We start from the raw sequence: 19,252 nt of genomic DNA on the forward strand, positions 1-19,252 counted from the left end.
GGCCTATGGAACATAGTTCTCACCATTCAGTTTAATTGAGGTCATCTGTACACCTAGATATTCAAAGGAAACCATCACACTAGGTTTCTGATCACTACAGCCATCTCCCTTGCTGCCATGATACTCTTTCAATGCTGCCTCTAATCTGAATTCCCAATCACCAACTAAGTGCTGCTGTCAATAGTTTGATGTTCCAGAACCTACAGCAGTCCCTAAACACAATGATAGATACACGCGCCTTTGTTCTTACCCACACCACTACTGATTTTACAAAAAAAACATAGACTACACCGACATTAATTCAGCACTTACTAACCACATGCAAGCTCTCTTACAACTACTCAACAGAGTTTGTGCGTCACAAGCACCACCACACAGCCATAGCTGTCACACACAATACAGACCTGCTTTAACGCTTTTAAGAGGGAACCACAAGACCAACAAAAACTCAACTAGTACAATTGCATTACACCATTCGGCCACCTACAGTAGCAACCCTTACACCATTTGGTCACTGTAAACACAGCCTGTTCTTGGAATTTTCCCAAGAACCAGGGCAACAACCAACCTAGTTCTCTAGGTTCTGATCAGTCCTCTCAAGTTCTTGAAGATTTTCAACCCAGAAATACCAACAGCACACAGAGGAGAGATAACCAACCTTCATTTGAGAGTTTCAACCAACCATTCACTGCTGAAGTTGTTTTCTTAGGAAAGGAGGTTCTGTGCACCAGAAAATAGAAGAGCTGTGATGTTTCAAGACTGGGACGAACCACTTTTCTCCATTGACAGCCCAGAGAAGAAAAGGAGAGAACTGAAGCACAAACTGAAGTTGTCACGAACTGAAACAGGTCACGAACTGAAGTTGTCACGCTCTGATACCATGTTTCTACTGTAGCTACAGTAGTCCGAACCAGTAAGGAGAAGAAGAAAGAGAAGGAGAAGAAGAAGGAGAAGAGAAGAAGAAGAAGAAGAAGAAGATGAAAGAACTGTCGAACCTGATCACTAAACCCTATCAGTCGACCTCTTAATAGTGATTAGGCTTCTAATTAAATGTACAAGGACTAAACTACCCCTACTTAAGTATGGGACAGAGAACCTCTAATAAGACTGCCACATAAGCTCATAACTTAACCAAGGTGAGTTGACTAATCTACCCTTATTCGGCTAACTCTAACAGAGACATTTTCTCCTATGCCTAAAATTGGCTCAATTTGGGTATTGATTTCATTAGCAACAATGTATGACTGGCCTCTCTTGCAACTTGACATCAAGAATGCCTTCCTACACGGGGACCTAATTGAGGAGGAATATATGGAGCAACCACCAGGGTTTGTTGCTCAATGAGAGGATAGTAAGGTTTGTACACTTAAAAAGCCAATTTAGGGGCTGAAACAATCTCCACGTGCATGGTTTGGTAGATTCAGTGAAGTAGTGAAGAACTTTGGGATGAAACAGTGTCAAGTAGATCATTCCGTGTTCATCCATAACTCAAAAAGATGGGAAAATCTTGCTAGTGGTGTATGTCGATAATATTTTCATAACTGAGAGTGACAGAAATGGGATTGACAGGTTGAAGAACTTCCTATAGGATCACTTCAACACGAATGATCTGGGTAAGCTGAAGTACTTCTTGGGAATAGAAGTTGCAAGGTCAAGGCATGGAATTAACTTATGTCAAAGGAAATATGTCCTTGACCTGCTTGAAGAAACAGGGATGTTAGGTGCCAAACCGGCCAAGACACCTATGGAACCAAATGCTAAGTTGGGTGTTGGTGCAAGTGAAGAGTTTGATGATCCTAGAAGGTTCAGGAGGTTGGTGGGAAAAATGAACTATCTGACTATCACATGGCTAGATATTTCATTTGCTGTAAGTATGGTGAGTCAGTTTATGCAACATCCTCGAATTCCTCATTGGGAAGCAGTTCTAAGAATTGTTAGGTATCTGAAGGGTGTTCCAGGTCGTGGTCTACTATACAAAAGTGGAGGACCTCTTGAGATCGAAGGGTATATAGATGCTGATTGGGCTAGTTCTGTGTTAGACAAGAGATCAAATAGGATATTGTACCTTCCTTGGTGGCAATCTGGTAACTTGGAAGAGCAAGAAAACAAACAATGGTGACAAGAAGTGCAAAAGCTGAGTACAGGGCTATGGCTCCTACTACATGTGAACTAGTATGGTTGAAGAATTTGCTACAAGAGATGGGGTTCTTAGTTGACAGACCCATGAGGTTATACTGTGATAATCAAGTTGGTGTACACATATCTTCTAATCCAGTCTTCCATGAGAAAACAAAGCACATTGAAGTCGATTGCCACTTTGTAAGAGAAAAAGTGATTAGTGGAGTGATGACTACATCTCATGCGAGCTCAGGAAACCAGTGGGCAGATCTCTTTACAAAGGGGCTGTCTCGGGGCAGAGTAGATTATATATGTGACAAGCTGGGACTATATGACATATACTCTCCAGCTTGAGGGGGAGTATAGAGTCGACAGTACAGGGGTATTTTGGTCTTTTGGTTTATCTAGTTAGAAGTGAAAGGTCTGTTTTATTCAAGTTTAAGTTATGTGTCCCATCACTTGTAAGGGACAATACTGTCTTTTGTAACTCAACCTATTTATTATAAATACAAAGTGGGTCGGCTAGAGGGGGTGACTTCGAACCTGAACCTGAACTGAATAGGATCAAGCATCCTATTTACATCACTGATGGGTTCTTTGTTACTGCAGGCACTGCGGATGGTCTTGCAATTGGGTGTTAAGCCATCTTGGTTCGATACATGCAATACAATTAAGGATAAGAACACTTCAAGAAATCATTCATCCTGGAGTGACTTTCGAAGTTATATGATTGATTCACATCTTCCCACCATTGGTGACTCTGTGGTGCCAGAAATGCTTCTTAAGGTGCTGGAACCATATAGAAGAGATGGTAGGTTTTCTGTGTCTTCTATGTGCTGTTTGCTCTCTTTTTTTTTTCTAATGACAATTTCTGTTACCTTCCAATTCTGTTTTTCATTTTTCAGGATGCATACTAGATGCTGAAACTGCTGGGCTATATGCTTCTGTGGTAAACGAAGGTTCTGCTGCAAGATTTGCCTTTGCTGCTGCAATCTTTGGTGAATCTTCAGAAGCACTTTTTTGGTTACAGTTGCCTCGTGCTCTTATTCATTCAATGAGGAACTCATCTAAGAAATCTCGTCAGAGAGCTTCTGTATCAGCATCTACTTCAGAGCTTGAGGACACATCTATTCTAAGTAGAATAGCATCAAGAGGAAAATCAATTCCAGGCAAGGAGAAGAAGGATACAGTTGTAAGTGATTATTTGTTACTTACAATATATGTTTGTGTATGCAGTGTTCTTTAGCATATTTTACAATTGCTAGACTCAATGAGCTATGGTGAGCACCAAGTACCTTAGCAGTCATAAAACTGAGTAGCTTTCCATGTGTAAAGTGCTGTCAATTGGACATATTTCTTGTAGCTAATTTGTGTGTTTTTCTTTATTCTGAAGTAACTATCCTGTGAACAGTGTTATGGTCGACTTACATCAATGGCCTTTGATCAAGAAGAGTTGTGGAGAAGTGCTAATGAGCGTATTCCATGGCATGAAAAATTAGAGGGAGAAGAAGCAATTCAGAACCGTGTACACGAGTGAGTCGTTTCCCCTGAATTTTTGCTCTCATGTCCACTCTCTCTGTCACGCAGGACGCATTGTGGAATTGTAGAATATCCCATGGGCCACTGTTAGAGATTTTAATTTAATATTATATTGGACACAACAATGCTGCTGCATCCAGCCCTATATACTTATTGCAATAAGATTGACATTCTGCCAGGTTTCAAAACTATGGAAGATATCAAATGAACCATAAGATTTCAGTAATTTGATACATTTATTTAGGCATGAAAGTTATTTAACAATTGAGGATGGGGTGGTGTGCCATTTAGGTAATGGCAGCAAACAAGAGGCTGACATCGTCCTGCAGGTGGTTTTAAGAGGTTTGTCAAAATATCATTGATTCATGCAATTTGGAGGTGAGACACCTCTAATCTATTCTGTACCTACTTTACACCAAAACATATCACAACTTTTGCCTGTAGTTATCAATCTTCTCAACACATCCCCAACAGTAGTAAAAAGGAAATTTATTTGTAAGGGTATATTGTTAGGACTGCTGTTAGGCTCTTATTAGACTGTTATTACTATCTTTTCTTGTTAAGTTGTAACTAGGGGTACTATTGCAATTTTCTCATTTCTCTTAACACCCTAATATATAAATCAGTGAGTGATCTGCCACTGACACTTTTTCCAGCAAATATTCTTTCTCCTTCTCTGCTGTTTCAGCTTCTCTTTTCTTCTCTTTAATTCTAGATGGTATCAGAGCAGGATCCATAGAAGTGGAGGCTCAGATCTGTTCTTTTTCTCCTTTTGTTCAGATTTCCTCTAGATTCGACTGGAACTTTCCAAATCTGAAAGATAGCTGATGAGTTTCCTCAGTGTTCTGCTGCTGTTGTGATCTGAGATCCATTTGGCTGTGTGTTGTGCCATGTTCTATGGAAGATCAAGAACATACTTCCTTTGACATACATACATATATATATATATATATATATATATATATGCCTTCTTGTGACCTTGCAACTTCAATTCCAAGAACTCCTTCAGTCTTTTTATCTCTTCCGGATCATTCCCTATAATTACATGCCAAATGGAAAGGAGTAAGTTTCTTCAAGGAGAATGATTGATAAAGGATACATGACAAATGGTCTCTACATTTTGAATTCAGTGGTTCAAATTCTTTCAAAGGAATAAGTTTTTTTAGTCAATTGAAGCAGCACAAGGGTCACTGTAATAAAGGCCAAATTATTTCTATCATTGTCACTTAGGTCATTTATCTTTTTCTTCTTTGAAGGTCTTGTTTCCGAATTTGTTTAAGTTTGTGTCTTTGTACTCATTGGAGTGTCTTTCTTACATGTCAACTGAGTAAACACTATAGATAATGCAAAGGAGTAAGTACACGTGGCAATATTTGTTACAATCCAAAGAGGAGGTCCCAAGGTTGTAAAAATTTTTCAATGTGTGGTGTTTACTTAATTTCACATTGATACCCAAATTCTACACTTAGATAATGCAAAGGAATATTTTCACTAATGATGTTAATGCATAATCTCCAACATAGTGGTACATTACATCAAAATTACCATCCTTGCACACCACAACAAAACTGTAGTGTAGAGCGAAATAATCGACACTATTGGAGGTGGCTTGTGGCTTACTTTTGCATATTAATGTTCCCCACATCAATTGCTCTTCCCCTCATATCCATTGTTCTCCATTCCTATTTGTGTGTTTGGGTGTCAATGTTTTGTGTAAAACTTGTCTCCCACTTATGGTAAGCTGGACTCTCATGCTATTCCATGTGTTTTCTTTGGTTACCTACTACTCACAAGGGTACAAGTGTTATAACCTTATGTCTAAAAAGGTCTATATCTCCATGGATGTCTCTTTTTTGAGTCTCGTCCCTTCTTTTCCATCTCACCTAATCCATTGAAAAATGATAAAAATTAATAACATTAAATAAAAGTTATAAAAAATAAAATGATATTGCAAATTTCTTGATAAAGTTAAAAATTAACAAAATTATTAGATTTAAATTTAATCATTCTTAATTAAAAATCCCCTAATCCATTGAAAAATGGCAAATTAAAAATTTTAAATAAAAAATGTAAAAGTTCAAATCATTTAATAAAAAAGAAAAAAGAAACAATAATACAATTAGGAATGCCACACTGATCCTTCTGAGGGTGCAACTTGGGTGGGTTGGGCCGGGTTAATGGTCAACCCAAGCCCAACCCTAAGTCTCAAACCTTGAGCTTGGGCTTGGCCCAACTTGACATCTAGTCTGAGTTTACCAACCCAGGCCCAAGCTGAGCTTAACCCAACACATCTTGGATTGGGATTGAGCAAGGGAAGCTTGATAATATGTAGATATATGTATATCATAAAATGTTGGGTAGGATCATATTGAGTCAGGTCGGGCTTGGGCTACCTAAGGCCTTAACCTAAGCCTAACCCAAGTATAGATTAGGCCTGAGGTTTTTTTTTTTTTTTTACCCAAGTCCAACTCAAAGCCCAATCTATGCAAAAGCTCTAGTTGGACTAGGCTAAGTTCGGGTTGGGCCTGCCGAAGTTACACCCCTAACTCCTTTTGCCTCAAATTCTTTTAACAAAGCATGTGCATCGCACAGGTACCTGCTAGTATTATTGTAAAGCAACTCCCTTTTTGAATGCCTTGTTGGATGAGCTGTTTTTCTTACCTTGGACAGCCATTATTTGATTATTGACAAGTAGCTTTCTGGTTCTTCAAGTTTGAGATTTATTCAATGGATGCTATTTATTTTGTTAGTATAGTGACTTCCACATGCATTTGTCTTTTGATTTTACCTATCAAATGAAAGGAAAGAAAATATGGATTTCATGATATCAAAGGAATATTTTCACTAGTAACCTTTTGAAAATTTTCTACTCAAATCTATTAATTTATTGTAAAATGAAGAGTTAAGTCATATCATAGCACCTCAAGTTAGTTCAGTTTTGTGCTTTACCAATCAGTTTTATATGACGTAGTGTTACAATGTGTGGATCAGGCTTGTTTCAGTTGGTAATTTAGAAGGTGCAGTTAGTTTACTACTTTCTACTCCTCCAGAGGACTCTCATTTCTATGCCAATGCTCTACGTGCAGTTGCTCTTTCCTCTGCAGTGTCAAGGTCTCTTCTTGAACTTTCTGTTAAGGTGAATATGGATAACTTAATTTCTGTTTCAGCTTTACCATCTAAAATACTCAACTAAGTCTTAATCCCAATTATTTGGAATTGGATACATGAATCTTGTCCCACCATTTTTCTCTATCAAGATCCATGTTTTCTATCAAATTGCAAGTCTGTAAATCATTTTTACCACTTCAAACCATGTTTTCCATTGTCTTCCCTTTGATCTTTTAGAGTCTTTGTACTTGCACAGTCACTTCTGACTATTTGCAGTAAATGGTTGTCTATGCACATAACTAAACCATCTCAGTCAGATTTTTAATCTGAAATATGACCTATAGTCTCTTCATCTAGGTTGTTGCAGCCAATATGGTGAGGACTGACAAGTCATTATCTGGCACACACATGCTGTGTGCTGTTGGAAGATACCAAGAGGCTTGTTCCCAGGTTACTTTCCTTCTTTGTTTTGTTTTATTTGGATTGGTAAGCGAAGTTCTAAAAATCATAATTGTATCATAAATTGTAAAGAAATTGAATCGAATCGAATCGAATCATGAATCATATCATAGATTCTAAGATTGTTTATATTTAAAAAAAAACTTATCAAAAAATAAATATAAATATACTAAAGGGATAAACATATAATGCAGGAGCTGAAGAATCAAATTTGGAATTTTCTGAAATTTTCTGTATTTTTGTATATGTGGACAGTATGAGTATTTTTTTCATTTTAACTAGTCCCATGTGGGCCTGGGATATAACATCTTACTCCTCTAGTTTAGTAGGGCTTGTCATTCAATTTTCAGTTTATTTGCATTAGTACATAGAAAGTTATTGTGTTTCTTGATGCACTAGACAAGGAGTGGTATTTTCATTATTATGGTGAACAGTATTCCGGGCCATACAAGTCACTCTATAAATAGGCGTATTCTCTTCCTTTTGAAGCTAATAAATGAATGAAGATTTCTTTAGAGATCTCTTGAAAGTTTGTTGTATGGAGTGATTCCTATAAACCCTAGAGTGATTCTAGGACCCTTGGAGTGATTCCTTGGGATTTCCCTCTCTCTCTCTCTCTTCCTTGTCATACAACCAGTTCATATAAGAGAAAAGAAGACTATTCCAAGGTGTAAAACTAAATCAATCAACTCCACCCCAAGAGCCAACATATATATATATATATTAGATATATACAGAGAGGTCCTTAGAGGACTAAAGAGAAAAATAAATATTCACATAAAATCCCTCACAGGACTAAATAATAAAATAAGAAAAAGGAAAATACAATACAACAGGGACTATAGAGAATGATACATCAAAGGGACTCTTCACACTCCCCCTCAAATTGATACAAAGGCATTAGCATCAATTTGCTCACAAGGAATAAATGCCCGGATCTCCTCATTGCCTTTGTGAAGATATCAGCAACTTGCACTTCAGACGAAACATGAGGAAGAGAGAAAGATCTAGCAAGAAACAAGTCTCCGATAAAGTGGCAATCCACCTCAATGTGTGTTAGTGTTCGGTCTGCCTGTTAGACTGATAACAGCCAAGGAAGAGAGAGAGAAGAGAGAAGGAGAGAAAGGAGAAGAGCATAAGAGAAACAAGGAGAAAAGATTCTGGTTCGAATGAAAGAAAAAGTTCACTCTCCCATTCGGCCAGATGTATTTTATAATACTAAAATAATGTGGAAAAGTCACATATGCCCCTACTTAAGTTAGGGACATTAAATCTAACATAAACTTACACATCAGCACCTAAACACAAGCACAAAGACAAAATTACCCCTACATACTCGACACTAACCCTTTAGTAAACAAATCTGCCCACTGGCTCCCTGTGTTGACATATGCAGTGTCTATCACTCCACTCAGCACCTTCTCTCTAACAAAGTGGCAATCAACTTCTATGTGTTTGGTTCTCTCATGAAACACTGGATAAGAGGAAATGTGAATTGCAGCCTTATTGTCACAATAGAGCTTCATTGGAGTATCAACAATGTATTCCATCTCCTGTAGAAGGTTCCTTAGCCACACTAGTTCACAAGTAGTATGTGCCATAGCTCTATATTCTGCCTCTGTACTGCTTCTTTCCACAACTGTCTGCTTCTTGCTTTTCCATGTCACCAGATTACCCCCAAGAAAAATGCAATAGCCTGTGGTAGGTCTCCATTCAGATATGGAACCAGCCCAATCAGCACCAGTATATCCTTCTATTTCAAGTTTTCCACCACTTCTGTATATCAAACTGCGATTAGGAGCCCCCTTTAAATACCTTACAATCCTTATAACCGCATCCCAATGTGGAACTAGGGGTTTCTGCATGAACTGACTTACCACAATAACTACAAATGAAATGTCTGGCCGAGTGATGGTTAGGTAGTTCAGTTTACCTACCAGCCACCGGTATCTGCCAGGGTCTTCAAACACTGCACCCATATCACTGCTCAACTTAGTGTTTGCTTCCATAGGAGTTTCAACTGGTTTAGCACCTAAAAAATCTGTTCTTCAAGAAAATCAAGATCATATTTCCTCTAACACAAGTTAATACCATGCTTGGACCTTGATACTTCTATCCCCAAGAAATACTTCAATTTACCAAGGTCCTTTGTCTGAAAATGATCCTGCAGAAAGATCTTCAACCTATCAATGCCCATTTTATCATTCCCGGTAATGACAATATCATCTACATACACCACTAATAGGATCTTCCCTGCCTGAGAGTCATGACTGAAGATGGAATGGTCAACTTGGCACTGTTTCATACCAAACTTCTTTGCTACCTCACTAAATCTGCCAAGCCATGCTCGAGGAGACTGTTTAAGCCCATAAATGGCCTTCAGTAGCCGACACACCTTACCACCCCCCTGAGCAACAAACCCCAGTGGTTGGTCCATATAAACCTCCTCGAGCAGATCACCATGCAAGAAGGCATTCTTGATATCAAGCTGATAGAGGGGCCAATCATACATCGCAACAAGAGAAATCACAACACAAACTGAACCAATCTTAGCAACCGGAGAGAAAGTCCCTGTGTAATCAATACCATAGGTTTGGAAATACCCTTTGGCAACCAATCTAGCTTTCAGCTGCTCTACACTGCCATCAGGTAAGTACTTAACAGTATAAACCCACTTACAGCCAACAGCCTGCTTACCAGGAGGAAGAGTGGTGAGTTCCCATGTATGATTATGAGCCGGAGCTGAGAGTTCTTCTTCCATCGCACGGCACCATCCTGGAGAGGCAAGGGCTTCCTGGACATCCTTAGGTATAACAATAGAGGATAATGTAGGTTTTCAAGACTGCTATTCAGTCTTGATCACTAAGAGATTTCAGGTTCAATGAGAAGATAAAGTGAAGAAGATGTAGAAGAAAGAGTAATGGAAGAGCAATAGGACACAGATTTTGAGGAGAAGAACAGAATGTCAATATTCTTCCGCCGCCACTTTAAGTTAATAAATATAGGTTATGCTAGTTACATGAAAGGGCATACCTTGGTGTTTACATCATAACTGCTAACAAATAACAAACAATATAAAACTGAAACTAGAAATAACAGAATAGCAAAATAACCACAGCTGTGACTAGATACATTCTACCCTACGGACAGAGTGGGACCACAGCTGTGGGGCCCACATCAATGTTCTCTACACTCCCCCTCAAGTTGGGAGTATATGTTCATCATTCCCAACTTGGATAGATCCACCTCTAGCTTCTTTCTTGATACAACTTTAGTAAGAATGTCTGCTAGTTGCATACTGGATGTGATGTAAGGGAGGCATACTTCTTGAGATGAGACCCTCTCTCGCACAAAATGGTGGTCAACTTCAATGTGTTTGGTTCTGTCATGCTGTAATGGATTATGTGCTATATTAATGGCGGCTTGATTATCACAGTACAACATCAAGGGCTTCTCATACTCAATACCCAACTCCTCAAGTAGAGATCTTAGCCATAGGATTTCAGCCACTCCATTGGCCATGGACCTGTATTCTGCTTCAGCACTTGACCGGGAGACAACACTTTGTTTCTTACTTCTCCAAGAGACAAGGTTTCCTCCCACAAGGGCACAATATCCCGAGGTAGACCTTCTGTCATCAACACTCCTAGCCCAATCTGCATCAATATAAACCTCCACTTTCATGTGATTGTTGTTCTTGAAAAGTATACCCCTACCTGGGCATCTCTTCAAGTAGGCTAAGATTCTTTCTGCCACAAGAAGATGTGTGGTTCTAGGAGAATGCATGTACTGGCTGACAACACTAACAACATAAGTAATATCTGGCCGAGTGAGGCAGAGATATCGGAGCTTTCCTACCAGTTGCTGGAACATAACTTTGTCTTCAAGAAGCTCCCCACTCTCGGCACTAATCCTGTGATTCTATTCAATTGGTGTATCTGGGTTTTTTGTAAGGGGCGAGAGGGCGGTTGCTTCTTCTCTCTCTTCTCCCCATCCCACCGAAAAGGAATCTTTCGTGGGAAGAAAGTCCAGGACACCAAAGGAGTGTCGTTGGTTCCAGAAGGTATTCTGTTTATTCTTGTTGCATTTTTAGTTGTTTTCTGTACCTCTTTGAGACACATGGAGGGACACAGAGTTGAATATAAGCCCGAGAATGAAATGGGACCAGTGGGAGGAGGTGCTGGAGACCCCTTTAGAGCCGGAACCATTACTACAGTTAGGTTGGATGGTACAAATTACTTGGAATGGTCCCAATCTGCAAAGATGGCCATTGGGGCTCGTGGAAAATTGGGGTATATTACTGGTGAAGAGGTAAAACCCGAAATTGGCAACTCCCGGTGGGTGCAAGAAAATTATATGGCAATGACATGGTTGTGTAATTCTATGTTGCCACATATAAGTAAAAACTTTTTATGGGCAAACATTGCTAAGGAGATATGGGATGGGGTTGCAGAGACCTATTCACAGAAGGAGAATGTTGCTACGGCTTATCAACTGAGAAATCAGATTATTGCTACTAGGCAAGGAGATAGATCTGTTGCAGCTTATTTTTCAGTCCTTAAGACCCTGTGGCAGGAGATTGACCATCTAGAGACCTTTGCTTGGGAAACCACCAAGGATGCAGCTACCTATCAAAGACACTTAGAGAAGTATAGGGTGTTTGGGTGTGTCTGCTTTGCGCATATTCTTGGTCCTTACCGTTCGAAGCTTGATCCCAAGGCAAAGAAATGTGTCTTCCTTGGATATGCAGAGAATCAGAAAGGGTACTGCTGCTATGATCCAGTCTCTGGGAACCGGTTTGTTACTATGGACATCACCTTTTTCGAATCTACATACTTCTTCTCAAGGAATCCTTCCTAGGGGGAGTGTTTTGGGGATGTAAGTCAGCAGTCTATCCCTCTCCCAGTTCCAGTTCCTATGTCTACTACTGTGCTTGACAACCATTCGATGTCAGCTACCTTGCCACCCCCTTTGCGTTCCGTTTCACAGTATTACTCATGGCAGAGACTTCATAAGGAGGTTGACTCCACTACAGCAAAACTCACACCACTTTCTGTCAGAGACTCCAGATTTGGTTGATACAGATCCAGGTATTCCTCTTAATCCCTCTACTATTTCAGTTCCCATTGGTCCCACTAACACTGTTACAGATAACCTTGATCTCCCTATTGCTCTTAGAAAAGGGAAGAGGAGGTGCACTGCTCATTGCATATCACAATACTTATCCTACAGTGGACTTTCTCCTTCCTACCGTGCTTTTCTCTCTTCTCTTGATTCCGTGTCTATACCCAAGGGTGTTAGTGAGGCTCTTTCCAAACCTGAGTGGAAGGCAGCTATGCAAGAAGAGATGGAGGCTTTGATTAAGAATCAGAAATGGGAGATTGTGGACCTACCAGAAGGCAAGGAGACAGTTGGATGCAGATGGGTTTACACAGTAAAGTATAAGGCAGATGGAAGCATAGAGAGGTACAAGGCAAGACTTGTTGCAAAAGGATACACACAGACCTATGGCATTGATTATCTAGAGACCTTTGCACCAGTTGCAAAGATGACCTCTGTTCGGATACTCCTTTCTCTTGCTGCCTCATACTCTTGGCCCTTGTTTCAACTGGATGTGAAGAATGCTTTCCTAAATGGGGATCTACAAGAAGAGGTGTATATGGATATTCCAACTGGTTTTTATGATAATGCTAAAGAGGGAAAGGTATGCAAACTGAAGAAGTCACTATATGGCTTGAAACAATCTCCGAGAGCATGGTTCGACGGATTCAGAAAGGCCCTGATTGTTTTTGGCTACACTCAAACTCAATCTGATCACACCTTGTTTGTGAAGCGCAGGGGATCCTTAGTGTCAATCCTAATTGTTTATGTGGATGATATTGTTGTCATTGGGAATGATTTGAGTGAGATTGATAGTTTGAAGAGGAACCTGCATAAGGAATTTGAGATTAAGGACCTTGGAGAACTGAGATACTTCTTAGGCATTGAAGTTACAAGATTGAAACATGGGATTTTTATCTCTCAAAGGAAGTATGTCTTGGACCTTCTCCGAGAAACAGGGAAACTTGGAACAAAGGCAGCTAGCACCCCCATTGATCAAAACCATAGAATCAGTGCATCAGAAGGTGAACCAGTAAAGGGCCTTGGGAGGTACCAAAGACTTGTGGGTCAGCTACTATACTTGTGCATGACAAGACCGGACATCTCCTATGTAGTAAGTATAGTGAGCCAATACATGCATGCTCCACGAGACCAGCATTGGAAGGCAGTTGACAGGATCCTTGCTTATCTGAAGGGACATCCAGGCAGAGGCATATTGTTTACTGATCATGGACAGCTCAAGCTAGAGACCAATACAGATGCGGATTGGGCAGGATGCCTCGATGACAGAAGATCAGCTTTAGGAGTGTGCACGCTAGTTAGGGGTAACCTAGTCTCATGGAAGAGTAAAAAACAAACAGTTGTTGCAAGATCAAGTGCAAAAGCCGAATATAGGGCCATGGCACATGGAGTTTCAGAACTTCTTTGGATCCGTTCTCTGTTGGAAGAAATCGGTGTTCAGGCAGAAGAACCTATGATGCTATACTGCGATAACCAGGCAGCAATTAATATTGCTCATAATCCAGTTCAGCATGACCGAACTAAGTACATTGAAGTAGATAGACATTTTATCAGAGAAAGGGTAACTTCTGGAGAAGTTTGTCTTCCATATATTTCTTCTAATCTGCAGCTTGTTGATGTCCTCACAAAAGGCGTTGCAAAGAATAAGCTGGAGCATGATCTACGCAAGTTGGGGATATATGACATCTACTCCCAACTTGAGGGGGAGTGTTGAGTGAGCCGACTTGTGTTTAGTTTATTTTCTTTTAAATTAAGATGTTGTTGGGCCTTGGGCCCATTAGTTTTTATTTTTTAAAGAGCTATAATTACTTAGTTTGAGTTGCCGCCCTACTAAGGGCATCCTTGTAATATCTCATACTTAAGTTAATTATAAATAGAATGAGGGGCTGGCAGCTAGGGTTAAGTAAATCTATCCTAGTCGACCTTCTTTTCTTTTCTTCCCTTTCCTCTGTCTCTTGCTGAAATCCCCAACTTTCTACTCTTCCTTTCACAAGAAGCTTGGCCGAAATCAGCACGTAAGGCTTTCTACTGCTATCATTCCCTGTGACCACAATATCATCAACATATACTACCAATAGTGTCAAAGAGGACTCCACCCTCTTGATGAATAGGGTATGATCTGACTAGGCCTGTACATATCCAAACTTCACAAGTGCTAGTCTGAATCTATCGAACCAAGCCCTAGGTGACTGTTTCAAACCATACAAAGCCTTGTTGAGCCGGCAGACCTTCTTACCTACTTCTGCATCATAGAATCCAGGAGGCAAACGCATGTAAGCTTCTTCCTGCAGATCTCCATTCAGAAAGGCATTTTTTACGTCCATTTGGTATAAAGGCCAAGTGTGACTTGCTGCAAGGGACAAGAGAACTCGAATAGTAGTCATCTTGGCTACAGGTGCAAATGTCTCCAAGTAATCTATGCCATAAGTCTGTGTAAACCCTCTTGCAACTAACCGAGCTATATACCTCTCAATAGATCCTCTGCATTATGCTTCACCGTAAATACCCATCTGCATCCAACTGGTTTCTTTCCTTTTGGAAAATCAACTACCTCCCAGGTGTTGTTCTTCAACAAAGCATCCATCTCAACTTGCATTGCATCTTTCCATTCAGGGACGGATAGGGCTTCTTGCACTGTTCTTGGAATAGGGACATTGGAAATGGAGCTAAGGTAGGACCTGTAGGTAGGAGATAGGTGATCATAGGATAAAAAATGAGAAATACAGTGGGTTGTGGATGTGGTACAATGTCGTTTCCCTTTACGGACTGCAATTGGAAGGTCAAGATCATCTGTAGGGGAAGTCTCTGTGAGCTCTGGGACTGAAGTATCTGGACCTGGAGCTGCAGATGAGATTGGAGCTGGTCTGGACTGCTGATCATCAGGATCAACCTGCCTGCACCGCCTGTGATAAAGCCTCAACTCCTGATGCCTTTGACCACCCTCACCATTGCGGCTTTCCCTCAACTCCTGATCCCTCTAACCACCCTCACCATTGTAGTTCTCATCACCCAATGGAATAGGTAAAGGAACTGCCCCACTCTCACTGCTCTCCCCCTGAAGACAAGAATTCAAACCCCCACTCTCACTACTCTCCCCCTGAAGGGCAACCCGAGGATAATAGGTTGTCCCCTCAAAGAAAGTGACATCCGTGGAGACAAACTTCCTCCCGGAGATAGGATCATAACAACAATAACCCTTTTGAGTTTGTGCATAACTAAGGAAGATGCATTTGGAGGCTTTAGGTTCAAACTTGGAGGGATGGGGTCCGAGAAGCTAAACAAAGCAAGTGCAACCGAATGTCTTAAGGGGAATAGAAAACAAGTCCTCACGTGGGTGTAGAAGCGAAAAAGGAGATCGCATATCAAGGACCCTAGAAGGGACCCGATTAATAAGGTATACTGTCGTGAGGATAGCATCCCCCCAGAAGCGAATAGAGACATTGGAAGAAAACATGAGGCTTCTATCCACTTCCAAAATGTGCCTATTCTTCCTCTCGGCAACTCCATTCTGCTGAGGTGTATGAGGGCAAGATCTCTGGTGGATAACCCCATGATGAAGAAGATAAGATGTCAATGATTTAGCAAAGTATTCCTTTGCGTTATCAGATCAGAGAACTTTGATCTTGGCATCAAACTGGGTTAGGATCATTTGGTGAAAATTTTGGGTCAGGGAAGGTACCTCATCTCGTGAACGCATGAGATAAACCCAAGAAAAGCGGGTATGGTCATCAACAAATAACAAAAAATATCTGTACCCACCCATGGAAGGGATATGATAAGGCCCCCAAACGTCAGTATGCACAATATTAAAAGAATTATCACTCCTTTTATTACTAAATAAATAAGGCTTTCTACAATGCTTAGCAAACTCACAACTTTCACACTGTAGCTGAGACAACTCAATAGACTCAAATAAAGTAGGAAACAAACTCTGTAAAGATCGAAAAGACAAATGACCTAATCGGTTATGCCAAAGCATAATCGGACTCACACTCTGAGAAACAAAAGACAACTTCTCTACTGACTCTCCCTGACGGAACCGCTCCCCGAGCAGATAGATCCCATTCGTCTCACAGCCAGTCCCAATCACCTTCTGCGTCTCCAAGTCCTGAAAAACAAATCAGTCAGGGAAGAAGGTTACTGAGCAGTTTATATGCTTGGTAATACTACTGACTGAAAGAAGGTTAGTATCAAGCTTAGGCACATGCAAAATAGATGAAAGGGAGATAGTATCTGAAAGCTTGATGTCACCCTTCCCAGAAATAGGAACCAGGGAACCATTAGCAATAGATACCTTATCCCTACCAGAAGACAAATGGTAAGTAGTAAACAGTGAAGGCAAGCTAGTCATGTGATCAGATGCACCTGAGTCTATTACCCAACAAGGTTCAGTAGTACCTGGAGCTGAGGCATGATAGGCTGAAGCTCGAGTACCTGAATGGGCGAAGGCAGATGTGACAAGGGCTGATGGAGGCTGCGGTGGCTGAGCTGAATTTCCAACCTCCTTTTCTAGCTGTATTAGGGCAGCCCGAACTGCAGCTAAGGTCTCCAAAGATGTTCCTTTTGTGGCAGATGAGGATGTTGAATCCGTGTTCATGGCTACATGAGCAGTGCCCTTCTTGTTTCTTAACTTCGTAGGAACCAAGTGGGGATGCAGTTTCCAACATGTCTCTTTTGTATGTTTGGGTTTCTTACAATGTTCACATACTACATCCTTCTTGTCTTCCTTCCTCCTGTCCTTCTCTGAATCACCCCCTGATTTGGGTGTAGCCGCTACAAAGGCTGATATGGGTTGCATCATAACCTTCCTTCTGGTTTCTTCACTATGTACAAATGAGTAAGCCTGAGAGAGAGTCACACTGTCTCTAGTCAAAATCTGCTGCCTCACAATATCATATTCTGAGTTCAGTCCCGCCAGGAACTCAAACACTTTGTTTGTCTCGATGTGCTTTCTATGGGGCTGAGCATCTTTGGGACTCTCCCACTCAAGAGTCTCTAAGTGATCAATCTCATGCCACAGAGACTTCAAGGTAGAGAAGTAGACCGATACCGGTTTCTCTCCTTGTTTAAGGGTGTTCACTTCACATTTCAATTCATATGCTCTAACAACATTAAGGGGTTGGGAGTAAGTTTCTTTCATAACATCCCATATCTCCTTAGTTGTCTTTGCTCACAAATAATTCCGGCTAATATGAGGCTGCATAGAATTACACAGTCATGTCATAACCAAGTAGTTTTCTTGCATCCACTGGGTATATGTCGGGTCTCCCTTGGAAGGTTCTTTCATTTCTCCCAGGAGGTACCCTAATTTACCTCTTCCACCAATAGCCATCATGGCTGATTGGGCCCATTCCAAATAGTTTGATCCATCAAACTTTACGGTCGTAACCTGACCACCCATCTCAGAAATACCACCATAAATGATGTTCCCAAAACTGCCTTCTGCCTGAATTTTAGACTCCATTTCTGTCAAGTCTCAAAAACAGTACTTGAATCACCAATCACAACCAAAACAGTATAGGCCTGATCTGTATTCTCAGTGTATGTGCACAAAACCGAAGTAATTCTGATCTGAAACCAACTAGCCAACAGAACAGTAGCTGTCCGTAGATCTCTAACCCCCTTAGAACTCTGAGAACAGCTTTAAAACAAAACTGATATGCTAGGGAAAGTTAGGGTTTTAATCAGTCCTGAAAGGAAGCAATTCAGTCACACAGTCCAAACTGTATAGATGAGCTTGCAGTAGGGTTAATAAGAAACCCTAGAATCTGATCAGACCTACCAATCAACTTAAGAGTAGCTCTAGGTAGATCACAGGGTTCAGTCAACCACTAGGGCTTGCCGCATATCACTTTCAAACCCTAGAGTAGAGAGAAACACAGTTCGGTCCAGGGTTTGCTGTAAAACCCTAGGAAATAGAAGAGAGAAAGAGCTGGAATGGTTCGGCCTTCCCCTCCAGATAGGTCCAACCTATCTTCTCTGAAAGAACTTCTATTAAAAAGTAACAACTTACAAGGAAAAAATAGTTTGCTACCTTCTAGGGTTACCTGAACCCTAGTTTTCTCTGATCCTTTCTGACCACCAACACTCTGCAACCCAAGCAAGTTTCCAACAGCTACTAGTACCTCTGGCAATCTCCAAGATGCAGTCTGCGAACTCCTCCTTTTCAGCTTTCAGTCCTAGGAGATTCTCATGTGGTCGGTTGGTATTAGACTCACATGAAAAACCCTAACTTGACTCTGATACCATGTAGGTTTTCAAGACTGTTATTCAGTCTTGATCACTAAGAGATTTCAGGTTCAATGAGAAGATAAAGTGAAGAAGATGTAGAAGAAAGAGTAATGGAAGAGCAATAGAACACAGATTTTGAAGAGAAGAACAGAATGTCAATATTCTGCCGCCGCCACTTTAAGTTAATATATATAGGTTATGCTAGTTACATGAAAGGACATATCTGCCCTTGGTGTTTACATCATAACTGCTAACAAATAACAAACAATATAAAACTGAAACTAGAAATAACAGAATAACAAAATAACCACAGCTGTGACTAGATACATTCTACCCTACGGACAGAGTGGGACCACAGTTGTGGGGCCCACATCAATGTTCTCTACAAATAACAAAGAGATAAACTGGCGATGGGAAGTGGAAAGGTGAGTCAATGAAACATAATTAGAAATAGGATGAAGGGTACAACTGCGCTTACCTTTTTGCAAGGCAATGGGAAGATCAAGATTAAATACGGGGGTCGGGGCTGGTGTGGCAACAGTTGCCGGATCTGTCGACGATGATGAAGTTGGAGGAGGTTCCGGTACATGTGGGCGATGTGTATACACGTGATGGATCGGTGGTCGTTCAACTGGTGGTGGCACCGGAGGCAAAGACTTGGTCACTGCAGGAACAA

At 40.8% G+C, this 19,252-nt stretch overlaps 1 protein-coding gene across 3 annotated transcripts in view; it reads left to right on the forward strand.

The window, feature by feature from the left end:
* LOC148869433 (uncharacterized) overlaps positions 1 to 19,252 on the forward strand; it is a 238,983-nt gene that overhangs the window by 214,802 nt on the left and 4,929 nt on the right. For 2 of the 3 annotated variants that reach the window (XM_088968179.1, XM_088968178.1), the window contains 5 exons: positions 2,728 to 2,929; positions 3,024 to 3,310; positions 3,530 to 3,651; positions 6,649 to 6,793; positions 7,123 to 7,215. In XM_088968179.1, the coding sequence (XP_088824305.1) occupies positions 2,728 to 2,929; positions 3,024 to 3,310; positions 3,530 to 3,651; positions 6,649 to 6,793; positions 7,123 to 7,215 (849 nt within the window). The remainder of the gene's footprint in view (positions 1 to 2,727; positions 2,930 to 3,023; positions 3,311 to 3,529; positions 3,652 to 6,648; positions 6,794 to 7,122; positions 7,216 to 19,252) is intronic. The other variant, XR_016106808.1, reaches the window with a different exon arrangement.

The sequence above is a fragment of the Nelumbo lutea genome, chromosome 2 (genome assembly GCF_056320005.1).
Source record: "Nelumbo lutea isolate HS-2025 chromosome 2, American lotus-T2T, whole genome shotgun sequence".
Lineage (NCBI taxonomy): Eukaryota > Viridiplantae > Streptophyta > Magnoliopsida > Proteales > Nelumbonaceae > Nelumbo > Nelumbo lutea.